Consider the following 18,821-nt stretch of genomic DNA (forward strand, 5'->3'; position numbering starts at 1 on the left):
TTGTTATGTATATGAAATTTTCCAAATAAGATGAACAAATTTACAACAAATTCTAAATTGTGAATATCATGTTTAAAATATGTAATCACATTTTGGGATGTTATAGTTATCTTATTATTACTTTTAGATATGATATATTTTTCAATTTTGGACCAGAAATGCCTATAGCAGGGGTGTCAAACTCCTTTTAGCTCAGGGGCCACATACAGACAAATACGATCTAAAGCGGGCCGGACCAGTAAAATAATACAAATAATAGGATAAGAACTTATAATTAATATCAACTTATATTTTTGAATGAAAAAAGTCAAATGTTTAAATCTGTGAACTGTATATGACCAACCTGAAAATTGTTAAGAAAAATAAGTGCGATTTAAAGAATATTACGCCGTAGTTTATCATTTTTACATGTACATCACAGCTTACAGACCACAGTGGATCTACAAATACACAAAACATTTAGTAAAAGGCAGATTGTTGGTAAAATTCCATATAATTCTCTTAAGAAATTTCAGGTTGTTCACATTTTTTTTGTTAAAGGTTAGTCTGTAAATGTAAATATTTGCGGAATTTTACCTTTTTTACACTAAAACAAAGAGAGAAATTTGTGGTTTTCTTTTTTTTTATAGGTTATTATGATAGTATTTTACTGGTCTGACCCACTTTAGATTGAACTGACCTAAAATGATTTGAACATCCTTGATTGTTAATATCTTCAGTGTAAATTTTGCATTTCAAAAATTCATCCCACGGGCCGGATTGGACCCTTTGGCGGGCTGGATTTGGCCCCCGGGCCGCATGTTTGACACTTGCGGCCTATAGAGGAATGCATATACGTCACTTCCCCCCTGGGCCACGCCCCTCTAAGTCAGACTGAGTGGCAAAAACAAACAGGGTGTCCCAACTCGACAGAACACTGCTACTCATCTCCCTCTTTCTGCCACTCAGTGGGCGTAACCGTGGTGACTTCCACTAGCAGTGATGTCACGTGCATACCCTCTATAGCACAGGTGTCAAACATGTGGCCCAGGGGCCAAAACCGGCCTGCCAAAGTTTCCAATCCGGCCCGCGAAATGAATTTGCAAAGTGCAAGTTAGGGCATCAAACTCAAAAGTAATATCATAATAACCTATAAATAATGACAACACCATTTTCCCCCTTTGATTTAGTGCAAAAAACATCAAATTATGAAAATGTTCACATTAACAAACTATCCTTTAATAATAAAATGTGAATAACCTGAATAAATATGAACAACCTGAAATGTCTACAGAGAATTAAGTGCAATTTTAACAATATTTTGCCTGTTACTACATGTTTTGTGTCTTTGTAGATCTGCTCTGTAATGCATCTGTATAAATGATAAGTCACGGCATAATATTGATAAAATTGTTCCTATATTTCTTAACAAATTGCATTTTCTCAGGTCATTCACATCAATTTTGTTTGGATAGTTTGTAAGTGTAAATACTGGCATAATTGAATGTTATTTTTTGCACTAAAACAATTTGGAGTTGTCATTATTTAATGGCTGTCATGCTATTATTTTACTGGTCCGACCCACTTCAGATTAAATTGGGCTGAATGTGACCCCTAGAAGAAAATGAGTTTGACACCCCTGCTCAATAGAGATATGACAAAAAAAAAAAAAAAAAGTCCATATATTGCTCAAAGTTGGGGGAATTGTTTCAGAGTATTTTGATTGGCTGCCATAAACTATGGCGTCTTCTGATTGGTCGTGGTGCTGCTTCCGTGTTGTCATTCAGCTCCAGTCCCTCCTCTCACACAGCTGTAGCTCAGTGTCTTCGATGAGAGCACCGGGGACAGCGGACCGAGAAGGGATGAGCTGAAGTCGGACTTTTACACACTTATATGCGACACAAACTAATAAGTTGTCATTTTTTTCAAGTGGCTTCACGTCATATGCGCGTGTAAATGATCTGGAGGCTGTTTACATTCAGAGTATGGGGAGATACTGCGTCGGATTTTAACAGACTGAGGATACTGGAGGAAAGTTTAAACCCCTGCACTCCCCCTGAGGAAAGGTGAGACTTGAGTTTATCTCACTATTTGGTCCGGGGAAAAAAGTAGAGTTATCACTTCTGTGGGATTTTAGTCGCTTGTGTTCTGCTCCAACTCACTTTAACAGCATGAGTGACAAGTGTTGCGCTGCGTAAAACCAGTTCATCCAGCTCGACCAGGAGTTTCGACTGCAGCCTCACAGACTTCCAGGTACAGGAGGTTTGCCGCTCTTCCAACGCACCCCTGCAGAAAGCCGTTACACATAATGGCTGGTGTGAGCAATGTCCACATGAAAACCCTGGAGGACCTGACTCTGGACTCGGGCTACGGAGCGGGAGACTCCTGCAAATCCCTCAGCCTGTCCTCCTCCAAGTCCAACTCCCAGGCCTTCATGACTGCTCCTCACCGGGGCAACTGGTGGTATTACTCCGGCTCCATGAACAGCAGGAACAACAGCTGGGACACTGTCAACACAGTCCTTCCTGAAGACCCAGAGGACATCTTCTCCAAATGTCCCCGCTTACCAGACCTGGAAGAGTTCCCCTGGACCGAGGAGGAAGTGGCCAAGATCCTGCGTAAAGTGGCTGAGGGTGCCACTAAAGGGGGCGCGACCCCTGTGTTCTCACCGGAGGCCGTGAGGAAGCTGTCGGCTCTTCTCCGCAGGGCTTTGATCCGCATCTCCAGAGAGGCGCAGCGGCTGAGCGTCATGCACTGCCGCTGTACGCGCTTTGAGGTCCAGAGCGCCATGAGGCTGGTGCTGAGCTGGGCCCTGGCCGACCACTGCGTCTCAGCTACGGTTAAAGCCATCTCCATGTACAGTATGAGCGCAGGGGAGTTGCTGAGGAAGGGCAAGTCCGCCCGTTGCGGCCTCTCTTTCTCCGTGGGACGCTTCTTCAGATGGATGGTGGACACCCGCATTTCTGTGCGCATCCACGAATACGCAGCCATATGCATCACTGCTTGCATAGAGGCTTTGGTGGAAGAGATAGGAGCACGGGTGCTTATGGCCGAGAGGGGTCATTCAGGACCAGATTCGGGGTCATCACTCTGTCCCGTGAGTGCAGAAACCCTTGAGGGGGTGGTAAACAATGACGCGGAGCTGTGGGGAGTCCTGCAACACTATGAGCACCTGATCTGCGGGAAGAATGCCAGTGGTAAATATGCTTTAAGCTCCTATGTAATTAACAGTTTGTCTTCTATGAGTGAATGCAAAGTGACAGATTTATGTTTTTTTCCCTCTGTCACACACCCTCCTTCCAAAGTGCTGGTCACTACTTTCCTTTCCACTCCCTCACAGTCCACGGAAAAGGTGAAATGTGGCCTGTTGCTGAGTACAATAGCAGCTTTTTACACTTGTGCATTTGATGGATTTGTCGCTTATTTGACTGGTCAGTGTAGGAAAATAACATTGCAAAGGCATCTGATAGAAACAATGAAGGTATTCTCTCTCTGACCAAGGTTATATGAGGAGAAATTACTGTTGCATTCTGCATTGAGCAGTCAGATTTCATTGTGTAATTGGTTAGTTGAGTCCTCACATGTCAGTGTTGTTCTGCTGTTGTGATTTGGGCTGCACAGACACTTTACAGCCCAAGCAGGAGGCTTGTCTGTTGACACAGCTCTCTGTTTACGCTGACTTCACCTCTCATCCCCCTGCTGGGTTGGCTGTAGTCCCCCCCAAATCTCTCCCTCCATCCATTTCCTCATCCCTCGCTTCCTTTTTTTGACAAATCCCATCTCCAAATATCACTTCTCTTTCCTCTCTTTTCCAACTCCAGCTGTGAGCCCAGCTCCCTGTCCATTTGTTCCCTCCACCCCTCACATCCCTCCTCAATCAACTCGCTTTCTCTTGCCTCTTTGTTAAACTCCAGTAGACTCATAGTTCTCTTTCCATTGCTGTTTTGGCAGCCCAGTGTTGAGTTGATTCATGAGCTTGTGTTGGGACAATGTAACCAGCCTTTGTTTGTGGCCCACTACCAGCTCCCTGGAGCAGAGCTTTTACTGCAGCACAATAGCCCTTTGTTGTGTGATCGTGCAGCTTAGGCCAATGTAGAGGGAGTGAAAACATGCTGTGGAAGCCGGGCACGAGGGCACACATCCACGTATGTGCACTTCTACACAACACTGAGAGGGAGAGATAAAACAACTGGAAGAGATTGGTGTAATTACAGAGCTCCCTATTCATCGTTAAGTTATCATTCAGGAGCACCTTTCTCTGCAAGCGTGGTATGCATGTGCAGAAGCAGACTGTGGTTATTCTTGCAGCATTGCCAACTTTCTGACAGTCTGCCATCAGTCAGAACAAAACAGAAACTATAGTCATGCATGCACACTTTCATTTACTGATACAGAAGAGTAGAGTTACTGTAAGTTTAGATTTATGAGCACGTAAGCAGATATAGATTTACTTCTATCTTGAGGAAATGACTACTTTTAGTTTTCCTGTCTAGTTTTATGAGGAAAGGTTTTATTCAAAGAAGATGAAAGAAATAATACTAAAACATTGATCAAGTGGAAAGAACAAAGCTGATTTCATTTTAGTTCACAAAAACTGTCATTTTTATTTTTATTTCAGTTGTGTTAAACTTTTTTTTCCCCACTCATTCTTTTATTCTTAGGTTGAGTTTTTGTACACCATAATAAGTCTCTTCTGTTCAGTTTTCTTTGCTTTGGGTTGAAAAGAGTACAGTGTATTTGGCTGGAAACAGTACAGTGTATTGGACTGGTCTGTTATCTGGCCAGCTGGAGCTTGTTCATTGCAAAATAAGTTAAAGAGCAGCTTTTGTCCCACTATTTAACCATAAGTCTTTTTGGTTGGCTTATTTTGGTGAGTTTCAGTCTTTGGTTTTTGAGAAAGACCAGTGTGTGTAATGACAACAGACCATTATTCTGACCACCCTAGCTTTTTATAGGTCCAGGACCAGGCTGTTCAAGCCACATACCCCTCTACCACCTTACCACCTGACACCCCACACCCAGAAACTTGCTTTCAGCACCCTCCCCTCCTGCTAAGGTCCTCTTATCCCCCCCCACAGCCACCACAACCATCAGTTTGTACAAACGTAAAGATCCAGTCCTATACCAACCTCAGAATGGGAGACTGATGATCATTTGGAAAGGCCCACTCTCATTAATACTCCTCCCTCACTCTTGATTTCACTCCATGTCTCTGACTCTTTCTCAGGGGCTGGCCCACATCTGGAACTCTTTAAGACAGAAATGACTTCTACGGCTCCAATAACAATTCTGAAACTCTCTCTCCCTCCCTCCCTCCCTCCCTCCCTCTTGCTCTCTCTTCCTCTCTCTTCCTCTCTCTTGCTCACTCTTGCTCTAGGCTCTCTCTTTTTTTTCTTTGCCGTTTACTTCACGTCCACTTCATCTTTATCTGTTTATTTCTTCTGGTCTACTGGGAGTGCATTAGAAGAACTCAGTTGTGATGTGCCAGGATCTTATTCATTACTCATGCAAACATCCACACAAGCCCATTGACATACACACACAGACCCCAAACTGAATTTAGCCTGTTTTGTGTACAAAGGGCTCCACCGGACGTGTTGTATTCACTACACAGTGCCGCTATACATCGGAATCCATTTGTCATTCATTTCATCTCACCAGCAAAAAAGCATGTGAGCTCTTCCTCTTCTAATTTGTATTGATAATCCAGTAGGGCATTTAAAGTGCAGAGTCGTAGCTTCACTAATGGACAGTGGAAGTGGTTATAAAATGATTGATCTTTATGACTGGCACACATATGTCAGTAATAATCTGGTCTGCCTGGCTCAACAGCTTTACCAGCTGCTGCCTCATTTGAGTGTTTGTGGTACTTTTGCACTTTTCTCATATTTGATCACATCTCTTTGTTGTTCAAGTAAAAAGTTGCTGCAGTAGTTAAAAAGTTAAAGATTAGTAATGCAACTGCAGAATGCTCCTTCATCAAGGCTATCAACTCTTACAGCTCCATCTGCAATTGCCACGAGTCGATGATTGTACTTTAAAAGCCTTCAGTGTATATAAGTGTATGATTGTGTATCTTGCTGAAAGAGACCATTCATGCTCAACAAAATTTACCTGTATAAATAAATGTTGACTTGGTCTAGTACTTGCAAAAAAAAAAAAAGCAAATTTCAACTTCTTTTCCTCACTGTGTAAAGGTAGTTAAAAAGACTGTGAGTAATGGTTCTGGGGTGCATTGCGAGAGCAGGGCATATGATTTGCTGCTCAGTATTTCCCTAAATATGTATTTAACCCAGAAAGAGGCGTGGGAACATCGGGCAGAAAAGATGCAGGGAGAGCGGCCCAGCACTGTGGTCACACAGATGGGGAAACCAGCACTCTGAAAATACACTCCCTTTTCCACAAACCTGGAGCACGATCAGATGCAGTTTTGGAAAACATATCAGGACATTAATATTAGGGTGAAAAAGACCTCAGTTCATCCTTGTGTGATCATGCATGTTAGGCACGCTGCAGATTTGCATTGGCGTTAGCTTGTGTTTGGCCTGAATAACTGTACACATGAAATTAGGTTAACTTGGTGATTCCAAGCAGCAGGTCAGTGTGCTTAAAGTTAAGTCCGTAAGTCATATAGCTTTAAAGGATAATAAGGGTTAATCCCCCCCACAAAACTCTCCTATTTATGTTTGTATGTGTGACTGTTTTGTACAGATGCATGTACCACCTCAGACATACACACACACACAGATGGTCCATGTCGATGTTTGCACTGGCTTCTTGTCTGGTCCCAGCTGTAAAAACACTGACCCATTAGAGCGCTGGTGTGCACATGTGCTCATCTGTTGGTGCTTAAATGTATTTGTGTGGGTATATGCAGACTATTCTTGGATGGCCAGTGAGTCACGCTTTCACAGATATTGTACCACAAATAAATTTATGTCTGTTACAAAATCAAAGGCGTGGATTCTGGAGTCTTGTGCTGATTTCACATCTTTTGTCACAGGCCATTAATTTAAATTAACAACCAGAAGCTAATAATCTACCAAAGGTCTGTGTTGTTCCCAATTGCTCTTCTTTTCCTTAATACCTCACTGTTTTTTCATCTCGAGGCTCACTCCTGTTACATTACAGCAGCATGAGTCATGCTTCTTAACACTGTTTATGGTTATGCACTAATAGAGGGAAAGCCAAGAATGACAGATACTCAAGGGAAAAGGCGCAAAGGACATTTATAGAGACAGATATCTTGAAAGAATATGTTCTTTATATTTTGATTTAGTCTTTATAATTATTAATCTTTGAAAGCAGGGGTTGAGTCTTCATTTTACCCTGAGAGTTTAGATTGATGTTGCAGTTCATTGGCATGTTTAAACTGGAAACTGCACAGCCAATGTGTCACATGCTTAACCACAGAATCCTGGCTGTGGCTTTGAAGAGAATATGACCTACACGTGGAGTTGCGGATGAAGTCTGTGTAGCTAATGAGGGAAGCAGGAAGACTGGTTGGAAGATGGCTGGAATGTTGGACCGAGCAGCCCAGTGCATTGTCTGGATGGTAGCACTGGTTTTCCCTAAAGAATCTACTGTGTGTCACCAAATTCCAGGGTGAAGTGTGACTGACGTACAGCCCTGCCACATGCACCTGTGTTAGGATTTTCAAGTGTAATGCTGAAGCAGTCATACAGTGTGATGGAAAGATATTAAAGCCCATAATCACCGGATCAATAGGAGGTTTAAGGTGAATCTGAGGTGCAGGATTTTAACATTTTCACATTTGATTTCCCAGATCATGAGGGATAAAGTCATATCAAACTATTTCTTCACATAAAATTCTGCCCCCGCTGCTCATATTTGTTTTCTCCCATGGACTGACCTGCAGCTGGGAAGGTCAAGACTGTGTGATCTTTGTACAAATCTAGACTGGAAAGATTGCCAAAATAGTCTGTGCCTGTTTAAAGGGTTTTCTAAAACTGTCCTTGTGTAGAAATACATACCAGATTGAAAGAAAAATGAAAGAAGTTACTTTATTAGACAAAATTAAGGCGTTTACTTAACACTGTAGCATAAATTCTTTCTGAAATCCCTGTAAAAACTCACATATATATAGTGTATACCAGGGGTGCCAAACTCATTTTCTTCCAGGGGCCGCATTCACTCCAATTGGATCTCTAGTGGGATGAACCAGTAAAGTAATAGCATCATTACTTATAAATAATGACATCTTTTTCTCTTTGTTTTAGTGCAATATAAACATTAAATTATGAAAATATTTACATTTACAAACTATCCTTTCCCAAAAAACCTGAATAACCTGATAAAACTGAAATTTTGTAAGAAAAAAAAGTGCAGTTTTCACAATATTATGTCTCAACTTATCATTTGTACATGTGCATTACAAACAATGTTACACAGACATTTAGTAACAGGTATAATATTGTTAAAAATTCAGAGTTTGGAACTAAAATAAGAACAATTTCTCATTCAATTTCTCATTTGCCCAGGTCATTGTTCTTCTTGGTAGGTCTTTGAGGTTCAGCTGGACTAGCTTTGTTTCAAAAGATCAAAACTAGTCCATTTGAACCTAGAACCTAGAAACATGGAGTTGTCACTATTTATAAATTATTTTGCTAATATTTTACTTTAGATCACATTGATCTGAATGTGGAACCTGAACTAAAATGAATTCAACACCCTTGATTGTTCATACCTTCAGTGTAATTTTTGCACTTCACAAATTCATCCTGCGGGCCAGATTGGACCTTTTAGTGGGCCGGTTTTAGCCCCCAGGCCGCATGTTTGAGACCCCTGGTGCATACTAACAAAAACATTATTGTTTACTTAAAAATGTAAAGCGCAAATAGTGTTTAGTATGTGTAGATAATTTACAATGATGTACAATAATGTAAGTGTATGGAAATATCTAAAAATAGTGCTGCCCCACCACTCTTTCACTTAATAATCTATCTCAGACTTAACTTGATAAAGTGTTACAGAATATGGTTTGCAAAGAAAAACACATACACAATACCCCTTTCAGTCTTGTAATTTGGTAGACTGTGTTGATGTAAATCTGGTCTGCCTTCCTATTAAACATTACTACAGGTTACAAATCTTGCATAAAGAAAACTTTGAGCAGCTCTCTGTCTGCATCATACCCACAAAATCCACTAAAAATAATTAGTTTTCATGCTTCTTATCCTGAAAAAAATCAATGCCAACCATCACAGCTCTAATTGCTAATACACATTAGCTGGCATGCATCACTTTTTCTGAATGTGTGCTCTGGCAAAACTAAAACCAGTTACCAAAGTTGATACAGAACCATTTTGTGGGTGACTCGATTGTAATATTTAATTACACACGAACGGATCAGATGGGCAGACTGGGGTGAAGCGAGCATGGAGAGGGATCAGGGAGTGTGTAGTTTAAGTGGAAACAGATTTGTCTGACCAGGGATCGGATATAATAACCCCTTGCTGTGTTCCCCGGTGAAATCTGTTAGAGTCATACTGACTTGGCTGAATGGAGCCATGGAGTTCTAGACAGCATTTAAAGGAGAGATGGAGCTTTAATCCTGCATATCCTCTGTGATTGGAATCAGTGTAGCCAGGTTGGAAAAGGCTGAATTGCTGCAGCTGAGAAAGACTTTGTGTACGTGTGTGTGCATGCAAGATCACTTCTGTGTATGCATGCCTGTGTGCCAAAAGGAAGGGCTGTGATCACTTCCATCATCTAAAAAAAGGACACCGCTTCTTTTGGATGTTTTTCAGCCGAGCTCAGAAAGTGCAGTTTATTTTCCCCCTTTTCCTTTTAAGTTTAGACTGTTGTTTTTGTAAACCGGTTGACAGAGGGAGCTTTTTTGTGATGCTGTCACTGACCTCTTTGTCCCGTAGAGTCAGAGCAGCAGTGTTTGCAGGCGAAATGGCAAACCTTAGATATATTGCCCTGGAAAAGCAAACCAACTCGTCAGGGGGCAACACTGTTAAACCTCCATGTTCTAGGCGTATGCACTGGTGACTTACATGGGTATATTTACACTAATAATTATCTGTTTGTCATAGTAAAATACCAGCAATTTGCTACTTATTATTTTTTTTCCCACTCTTCTTTTCCATTCGTCATTTTGAGCAAAAAAAAAAACCCAAAACAAAGTAAAAAGCATAAAAAGCCTTTTGAAAGTGTTTGTGGGAAAAGTAGCAGCTTCTGCACCTGAGAACCACCCCATAAACACACAATGACAGAAAGAAGATTCCTTTATTCTTACTTGCATGTCTACAAGGGCTGTATCTGTAATGGGTGGAGTAAGCAAACACTGTTAAAGATACTGTGAAGGCATTCCATTCCCACTACTGTCCTGCTCACTCAGTTCTTCCCGTTTTTTTTTTTTTACCAGTGTCACCATTTACAGAAAAGTACATTTCTTGGTTATTTCATTTACCTGATGCTTGTAGTGTGGAGTCAGGACCAGTGTTCTCAGCGGTTGACAGGTTCTGACAGGTTCACCAACATTTAGCATCTTCCACCGTGTCTGGAAGGAGTGTCTTCATCATCCCAGACAGTCGGCCAAGTTTCCAAAAGCAAAACACTGAGAGAGAGAGAGAGAGAGGGGGAGAGAGAAAGCGTCAGATGGAGGGCTGAAAAGGAGGAGAATGGAAAAGTAACAGCCGTTTTCATGACAAGCTTGTTGGTTTGTGTGCCATGTCCAATAGGCGAAGTGCCCATCATGTCAGGTTTAGTGGTGTGTGTGTGTGTAAGTAGGCCAGCGCAGACTTGACTCTTTTGTTTGCATGTTTTTCTTTTGATGTTCCTCTGTCTCTCATCTCGTGTCACTGATGGTATCTTTGCTTTTTAAGGAGACTGTAATGCGTGTGTGGCCTAGATTTGTCTGTAGTGACAAGGACTGTCAGAGTGACAGTTAACACAGGAATCCATTACACTACTTAGGCTTTACTGTCATATCCATTAATAATGAAGTTATCACAGCATTACAGTGTTTTGTTTTCTGTCTTTCCATATTCAAATGCACTAACATATTATAAAAGAAACATGTTGTATGTTCTTCCACTTGGCAATGTACAGTAGTGGAAACACGTTTTCAGACATCCTTAAAATTTTACAGATTCTCAAATATTACACTGCAAAAATCCAAATCTCACCAAGTGTATTTTTCTCATTTCTGGTCAAAATATCTCATCACGCTTAAAATAAGACATAATCACCTAAAGAGAAACTTTTCAGTGAGATATAAGAACTTATTTTTAGACAATAGATGTTGAAAATCTTATTTCAAGAAATCTTACCGAGATAATTTTCACTTGTTCCATTGGCAGTTTTTTTTGCTTGAATTAAGCAATAAAAAATCTTGAATTAAGTAAAAAAAAATGTGAAAATTATCTTGGCAAGATTTCTTGAAATATGATTTTCAAGATCTATTGTCTAAAAATAAGTTCTTATATCTGACTGAAAAGTTACTTTCTAGGTGATTATGTCTTGTTTTAAGCGTGATGAGATATTTTGACTAGAAATGAGAAAAATACAACTTTGTAAGATTTTGATTTTTGCAGTGCATCACATATTTTTTATAATATTTGCAGAATAACCTTTTTGTAGGGTCCTGGGTTCGATTCAACACCAGTCGATTGGGGTGGGACCTTTGTGTGTGGAGTGTGCATGTTCTCCCCATGTTTGTGTGGGTTCTCTCCGGGTACTTGGGCTTCCTCCCTCCATCCAAAGACATGCACTGATAGGTTAATCGGTTATTCTAAATTGCCCTTAGATATGAATGTGAGAGCGATTGGTTGTTTGTCTCTATATGTCAGACCTGTGATGAACTGACAACATGTCCAGGGTGTACCCCGTCTTTACCCATAAGTAGCTGGGATAGGCTCCAGCGACCCTAGTGACGATAAAACGGGTTCAGACAACGGATGAATGAACAATTTTGTATTTCTAAAGGTTTGGCTGTATCAGACATTATGATTGTTGCAGTTAACAAGAAAAAAATAAAACTAAATTCTTGACCATTTTAACATGTCATGCCCTTGATGCATTTCAAGGAGCCTTATCTTGCTGAAACATCCAGTTTTGACCTAGATGGCACAGTGCATATGCAGAAGGAAGCATGTGGGTTACGAAAATGGCACAATATTTGGCAGAGTTCAATGACTAAAGAGGGATTCTCAGTTATTTTTTATAACCTTTATTTAACCAGGAAAAAAATGCTCATTGAGATTAAAAATCTCTTTTTCAAGGGTGTGCTGGCCAAGACAGCAGCAGCAGAAGTTACACAAAATGGAAATCACAGCCATACATCCACACTAATATTGGGTATATCTATATGGTTATATAATATTGGTTTTGTTTTATTTTTTTCGCTATGTTTTGTATTATGTTTGTGTCTGAAAAAAACTAAACTAAATATACATAAACACAATGAAAGTCAGTACTAAAAGCAAACTTAAAACTGATACATCACCATTATTTTAAAAGGTACTAGAAGTATAACAACAATGTTCCTTAACAGCATCTCAAAGCCGAACCCAATTCAAACAATTGGAAAAACATCTACACCCACATTTGTCCTTTTCCCATTGATTTGAAATGACTTTCAATGTATACATCATACATGTATGGGGTGTCCAAATGCTTTTTTCCCCCACTGTATGTCCACATATGCATTCATATAGAGTTTACCACTTTATTTTTGCAAAGTATGTGTGCTTTAATGGTGATAAATTGCTCCCTCTGGTGAATATGAATCCAGTATCTGCTCAAGTACTACTACTCCTGAAAGAGTATCTCTCAGTATTTAATTCACTGACCTTTTCGTAACAGTCTGCTTCCATTACTACTTATTGCTACAATCACTATTCATTCTCTTTCTCCATCTTCCTCTCTTTCTTGAACCACCACGCCTCTATCAGCTGTCTCGTCTGTCTCTTGCAGACAGTGGAATGTGTTTGTTTGTGCATCGAGCCTGCAGCTTCGTCAGCAGCGCCGTGTACGTAAACACAAGCGCACAGGAACTTGTTTGAATATTTTAGCCCACATCACACAGTTCATAGCCCCTCCCTTGAGTTGTGCTGATAGCCAAACCACTGTGGTTTGAAGTCATTTAAAATAACTGTGATTTCAGATGTTTCTCCCTCTTTCCTCAGACCTGGACATCTGTTTCGTAAACCCCATATCACCACACCAAGTTCCTTCGACATCCTTTTGACTTTTCTTATCAGTATGTTTTCTCCATTGTTGGTGGTGGTCCCCTATTTGCTTTTATCTCCTACGCACACTTTGAGGAACTCGACTTCAGATCCCTCTTCATCCCTGTACTGTCTCCACTTAAAACAACAAGCAAACGTTTTAATTAAATTTTCCATAGGCAGCTAATGCCATCATAAAAACATCACCTGTTAGGTCAAGGTCATCCAGATCGACACGTAGTGATTAGAAGAGCCGCAGTGGTGCACACAGCATATTTAGAGCAAAACCATGTACAGTAAGGCTTCCTGGAATTCCCATGTGGTTAGTGGAGGGAAGGAGCACATTTAGGGCTTGGCCATATGGAGAACACATGTGGGCACAGGAAAATAGACTTTGTCAAGACTCTGTGTCGATAAGATCTGCACAGCACATCCACCACATGTGACTCCTTCCTGAAACCAAAATAAACAGTTAGAGCTAAGGTAACCAAAAGAACGTGTCTATTAGTTGGGAAGGTTAAAAATACGACATATATGGAGGTGTGACTTTTAGAATCATTACATGCACTGTGATCAGTTTTGGGAGCTTAGAGGTGCATTTAAGGCTTAGATAATGTTTATGGGATGCAGACAGAGCTGAAACAGTCATCATCAGATTTTTTTTTTTTTTTTTTTTTCTGCTCCAGATGCCTTATTACACATAATCACCATGTCTTTGTGTTTCCTTTGAAAATGCTGAGTAGTATGTTTGGGTTTGTGTCTATACTGTGTTTGTGTAACATCTTTAGTTATACACGTGGGCTTGAATGCCCACAAGTGAAGCTGTTGCAATAAGAAGATCTGACACTTTGTTTGTGCTAGACTGTGCGCCTGTGCAGGATAAGTGTCTTTTGGTGTGTTCCCATTCATTTGGGTTGCATCTGTGTCTAACTGTGTGCATGTGTGGGCTCATGTCCACATTAGTATGTGTTGAGCTTTGTGCTAACTGAGGTAGTGTCTGTCCACATCTGCAGTGTGTCTCTGTGTCTGTCCATGTTGTGTTGGCCATCTGTGTGTCACTACAGGGTCAGAGACAGTACTGGATATAATACACTCGGTTCCACTGATGGTGGCCAAGTTTCCGCTCCAACATTGAGATAATCTGTCCATTGAGTGAGAAGATGCAATAGGGAATAGGGTGGCATGCACTGGAATTTTAGCTGAAGAAAGAATGCCTTGTTTGAGTGTCTTCAGAAAAATTTTGTTTATTTTCTCTGCTTCAACCAGTGTCAAACAGAGGAAGATGCTTCTCTATAGATTCCTCTTTTTCTGTGCTTGAACCAATTCCGCAGTCTGCCTCACCTCTATTAGCATATAATGTGTGAAGTGGACAGCTCTGAAAACTGGCTGCTAGAAGTGTATCTATGCAAAGAGGCGGAGACTGTAGAGGAAGTCAGTCAGACAGCAGTTAAACAGCGCATGGCTCAGTCAGGCCCAGAGCACTCCTCAATGTGGTCCCTTCTTCTCCACCTCCACCTAGAGCTCAGTCCTCCAAAAACAGTCACAATGCCAATGTGTTCATCAGCTCATCAAAACTGCTTTAGTTTAACCCTTCGTAAAACCAATGGGATTATTAAACATGTTAGGATTAGACATTTGTTCCACCCGCGTGGCCTGTGGACACAAGTGAGACTAATTTCAGCTCCACTGAACAAGCATTCTCATTATTTTCCATGTGTTTTACATTACATTGCACTCCATACAGTCCACATATACAGTATATACATGTGTCTACGTGTCAGTGCACTGGCTTGTGTTAAAAGGTGTTGTAAAGACTTTCTCCAAAGGCAGCCTGACAGTTGTTAAATATATAATGTGAGATCCAGCCAAGCTTGTACCCCTAACACAGGTCAGAAGGGAGGAAGTTGTGGAGCTGGAGAGGTCAGCACACCTTCTGTTATTAAGAAAACACACCAACAATTCCAGGCTTTGTCTAGAGTTAATGGTAAGCTTTTGGAAGGAAAGTCCTCTCCCAGTGAATTCCTATACAGAAGGAGCCTTTCAGCAGCCCAGTCAGGTGCTAAGAAGGGGCGTGTGCATCTGCATATTGGCTTTTGAAGGGGGTAGATGTGTCAAGGGAGGCAGCCGGGAGGTCAGCAAGTCATAAATACTGCAACACCCACCCAGCCGGTCAGCTGAGCCTCAGCCAGACTGTGGAACGTGCCCAGCTTGTCCTCATCGAGGCGGTTACACACAAACATTTTGACATAGTTGTTTGAGATTGTTATTGTTTTGGGCTGAAAGGCTTCTTTTTGATCCGAGGCATGTGCGATCTGACTTCAGGAGAACAAAGAAGTATGTATGCCGGAGACGAAAGCCCACATATGGAAACACAGGCAGGGAAGATATGTCTTGATGTGACTCTGATAACATTGTGGTTCTTCGATGGTGTCTGAATGGACGGAGATAACACAAGCAGAACAACACGTCTGCATTCAAACACAAAGACAGTTGAAATTCACTTGAGATAGAGACAGTGAGTGATAGCAAACAGACAGACTGTGATGGAAAGAATTCACACAATCAGCATGTGGTGGGCTTTTTTCACAAGATGCAGGTGTGAGAACTCATGTTTTTTAACCCCATTAGGATGTCTGTGCTGTATCTGCTGTCTGTGGCAGAGATTTTTAACATCCATCATTTCTGGATGGATAGGTATCATCTTCATCTCAGGGGGCATCAAACTTTACAGGAGCCCCTCATCTTGTCCTGACCCCATGGAAACCTCCCCAAGAGCTCCATAACTCTCTGCTCCTCTTCCTCCCTTCTCCAGTTTTCCTTTCTTTTTTGCTGCTCCCTGAGATCTGCACACAAGTCTTGAAATACCATCATCATCTCCTGCAGAGGGAACCATGAGGAAACCAATAACACAGTAATTCATGTGTTGGTGGAACACTAAATGCAAGACTACATATTTTTGTTGCATGGCTTTGTGCATTTCTGCGTATCTGAATACCCAACAGCAGATTCATGCGGAAGAGATTGAAACTCACATTTCAAAAGACATTCACTTGAAGCACTTGAGGCATTTACCAGGTGTGATACAGTGTTGTGTTAACAGGTTTTCCAGCAGAGGACAGACACACAATAAATGTGTTTTATTTAAAGTGGGTGAACAGGTAGAAATTTACTGTTTGCAAGAAGAGCTGATGGATTCAAGTGTTGAAAGAAGAGACAAAGTCTGTTTAAAAAGCAGCAGGCACAGAGGGAATGACAGGACTGAGAACGGAGAGTAAAAAACAGAAGAGAGATGAACCTGCCTAGTGGTTTTTGGCTCTAGTGCACTTCTGCTCTGAAGGCCATAATTACACTGTGATCGACTCATGTTGGTAGCTTGAGGGTGGTGAGCTCAGCAGTTAGCTGGCTAGCACAATGAGGTCAAGTACTATTCATGCCCCGACTTGTGCATTTCTGTATGCAAGTGTCCATTAAACACTTTCTGGCTGCGTTTTGTGCTATCTTTGTCATCTGTGAGTGCATGCTTGTCTGCAAGTTGGTTTGTGTGTCACCACTGTCTGAAAATCCAATCAGAGAAATACTTCCTTTTTCTCCATGTCCTCCATGTTATCTTTCTCCTTTCACCTCCTCTTTTTTTGGTTCTCAGTCAGCAGCCTCGTCTCCGTGTGTTCTGCCAGGTCTCCTCGGGCCGCGGGTCAGCCAAAAAAACATCCAGCACAGGGGCCAGTGTTGGAATCAACACCGGGAACCTGTAGCTCAGACAGTGGCTGGAGAAGGCATCATTCTCCACACAGACACAAACACTCCAGGAGGTTCAGTTTTAAGTATGCATAGTGATCTCTGGGTATCAAATTGTTGGTAGGATGGCTGCTGGATTCACTCTGGCTTTCAGCAGGGGAACAAAAGATTTTTTTTTTCATTAATTTCCATCTTGAAACATCATTTCACCTCTCTACTTAGAATTGCTTCTTCAGTCAAGTTCTTTTCAGCATCAAGTTGTGTTATTTTGTTCCGATGTATCCCTGAAGTGATAAAAGATAAACTGCAGCTAATTATCATCCTGCAGTTTTTGCAAGCTCTTCTGAGACTTCACGGCTGAAATTGGAGAATGGGAGTTGTCCCAGGGTATAGACGTGTGTATGTGTGTGTTTTTAGCTTAAGGCTTTGAATACTCCAAACCCCAATGCTGAACACTTGGCAAGCAGTTGAATGAAATATCCCATGAGCCTTCCCTCCTGTCTGTCTAGCCACTCGTGGTCATGGGGTTTCCTGAGCGGGCAAAGTAGGGTTTAGTGTTTATCTTGGGTTGGTACATGATGAAGTTTACAAAATTTTGACTAAGAATAAATACATGACAAAAGGGCAAAAGATTAGGTAATAGAGAGAGGAGGGCAATCACAGGAGGGGGTAGCAGATGAAGTTTGGCGGAGCCCACACACATGCTCTGTCATCATCATCACACCCAAACCCTACAGTGGGGAAAAAGGAGAATGAAAACAGATTTGTCACTCAGTCTGCTTCTGCTGTTTGCACAGGAGCTCCATGGGTGTGCAAGAATAGTCCCCCCAATCTGTCACACACAAACAATGTTTAAAACACACTTCCACACACACCTCTCCTTAAAAGGGTCTCCACTGGGCAGTTATGGGAAGGGTAGAAGGGTTTGTGTGTTTAGTGTGTGTGGTCAGGATGTGGTTAGCACCTCTCACTAGTCATGATTTACTAACAATACCCATGGTGGTTAGAGTCTGACACTCAGCACATATTACAAATCTGAGTGGGTTTACTGTACAAGTCTGGAAACTTTTTCATAATATCCAATTTTCTGATTTTGTAACCAAGTTCGTCTCAAAACGTGTGGTTTGCGTGATGATTTACTGATTGTTTCCTGCCAAGTTAGGTTTCATTAACTAATGTAAAGGGCGTTGTTGATAATATATAATGTGGCCAGGTTAAATTTCATATGTGCAGAGGCCAGGATGTGTGATTCCCAGCATTCGTACGCTAGGAAGGGCTAAAAGTCTGTCAGCTATTATTTAGTCATTGTGGCTTTGGGAAGTGTTGTGGGAATGTCAGTTAAAGTGAATTGACCGGGTCTTCTCTTAATACTCAGGAAGAAATGCATTAACACACAAATACACATATAAGCGCACACACACTCATTTGAATTACCCAGTAGTTCGACGCAAATGGCTTTTGGCCATGACAAAGGTTGTACTTCTTAAAGTGCTGCGTTAGTCAAAGTGCTTTGGTTTTATAGTTGGAAGAAATAAGAAGGAAGGAAGCACTGACTGAGAAGCAGCAGTCTCTGTTGATACGGTATCTCTCCTCATCCCCTGATCCTTGTCTTTATTTTTCCATCTGCTGCTTAGAGGTGAAGGTTTTAGTGGGTGGTCCACAGAGATTTTGGAACCTCTTACAAGCTACTAAACCCACATACAGCTAGACAAATAGAGAGGCACAAACACAGAGTGAACAGACATATTGCAGCAGACTGGAGATTAAATCTATCTGCGTTTACTGAAAAGCTAACCTTATAAAATATTTTGAAGACACCCACTGCGTCAGTGCCTTAGCACCTGAAAAGGCAACAGCTGGGAACACATCAGAACAAACACCACTGTGTCCATATGCACACAGAATCAC

The 18,821-nt window shown here is 41.4% G+C and overlaps 1 protein-coding gene across 1 annotated transcript in view; it reads left to right on the forward strand.

Annotated features, from left to right (window-relative positions):
- Positions 1-1,807: 1,807 nt before the first annotated feature.
- Positions 1,808-18,821, forward strand: part of abtb2b (ankyrin repeat and BTB (POZ) domain containing 2b) — a 58,230-nt gene continuing 41,216 nt past the window's right edge. The window contains exon 1 of the mRNA XM_030137599.1: positions 1,808-3,176. Within this exon, the coding sequence (XP_029993459.1) occupies positions 2,288-3,176 (889 nt within the window). The 5' untranslated portion in view covers positions 1,808-2,287. The remainder of the gene's footprint in view (positions 3,177-18,821) is intronic.

This window comes from Sphaeramia orbicularis, chromosome 6, assembly GCF_902148855.1.
Source record: "Sphaeramia orbicularis chromosome 6, fSphaOr1.1, whole genome shotgun sequence".
NCBI lineage: Eukaryota > Metazoa > Chordata > Actinopteri > Kurtiformes > Apogonidae > Sphaeramia > Sphaeramia orbicularis.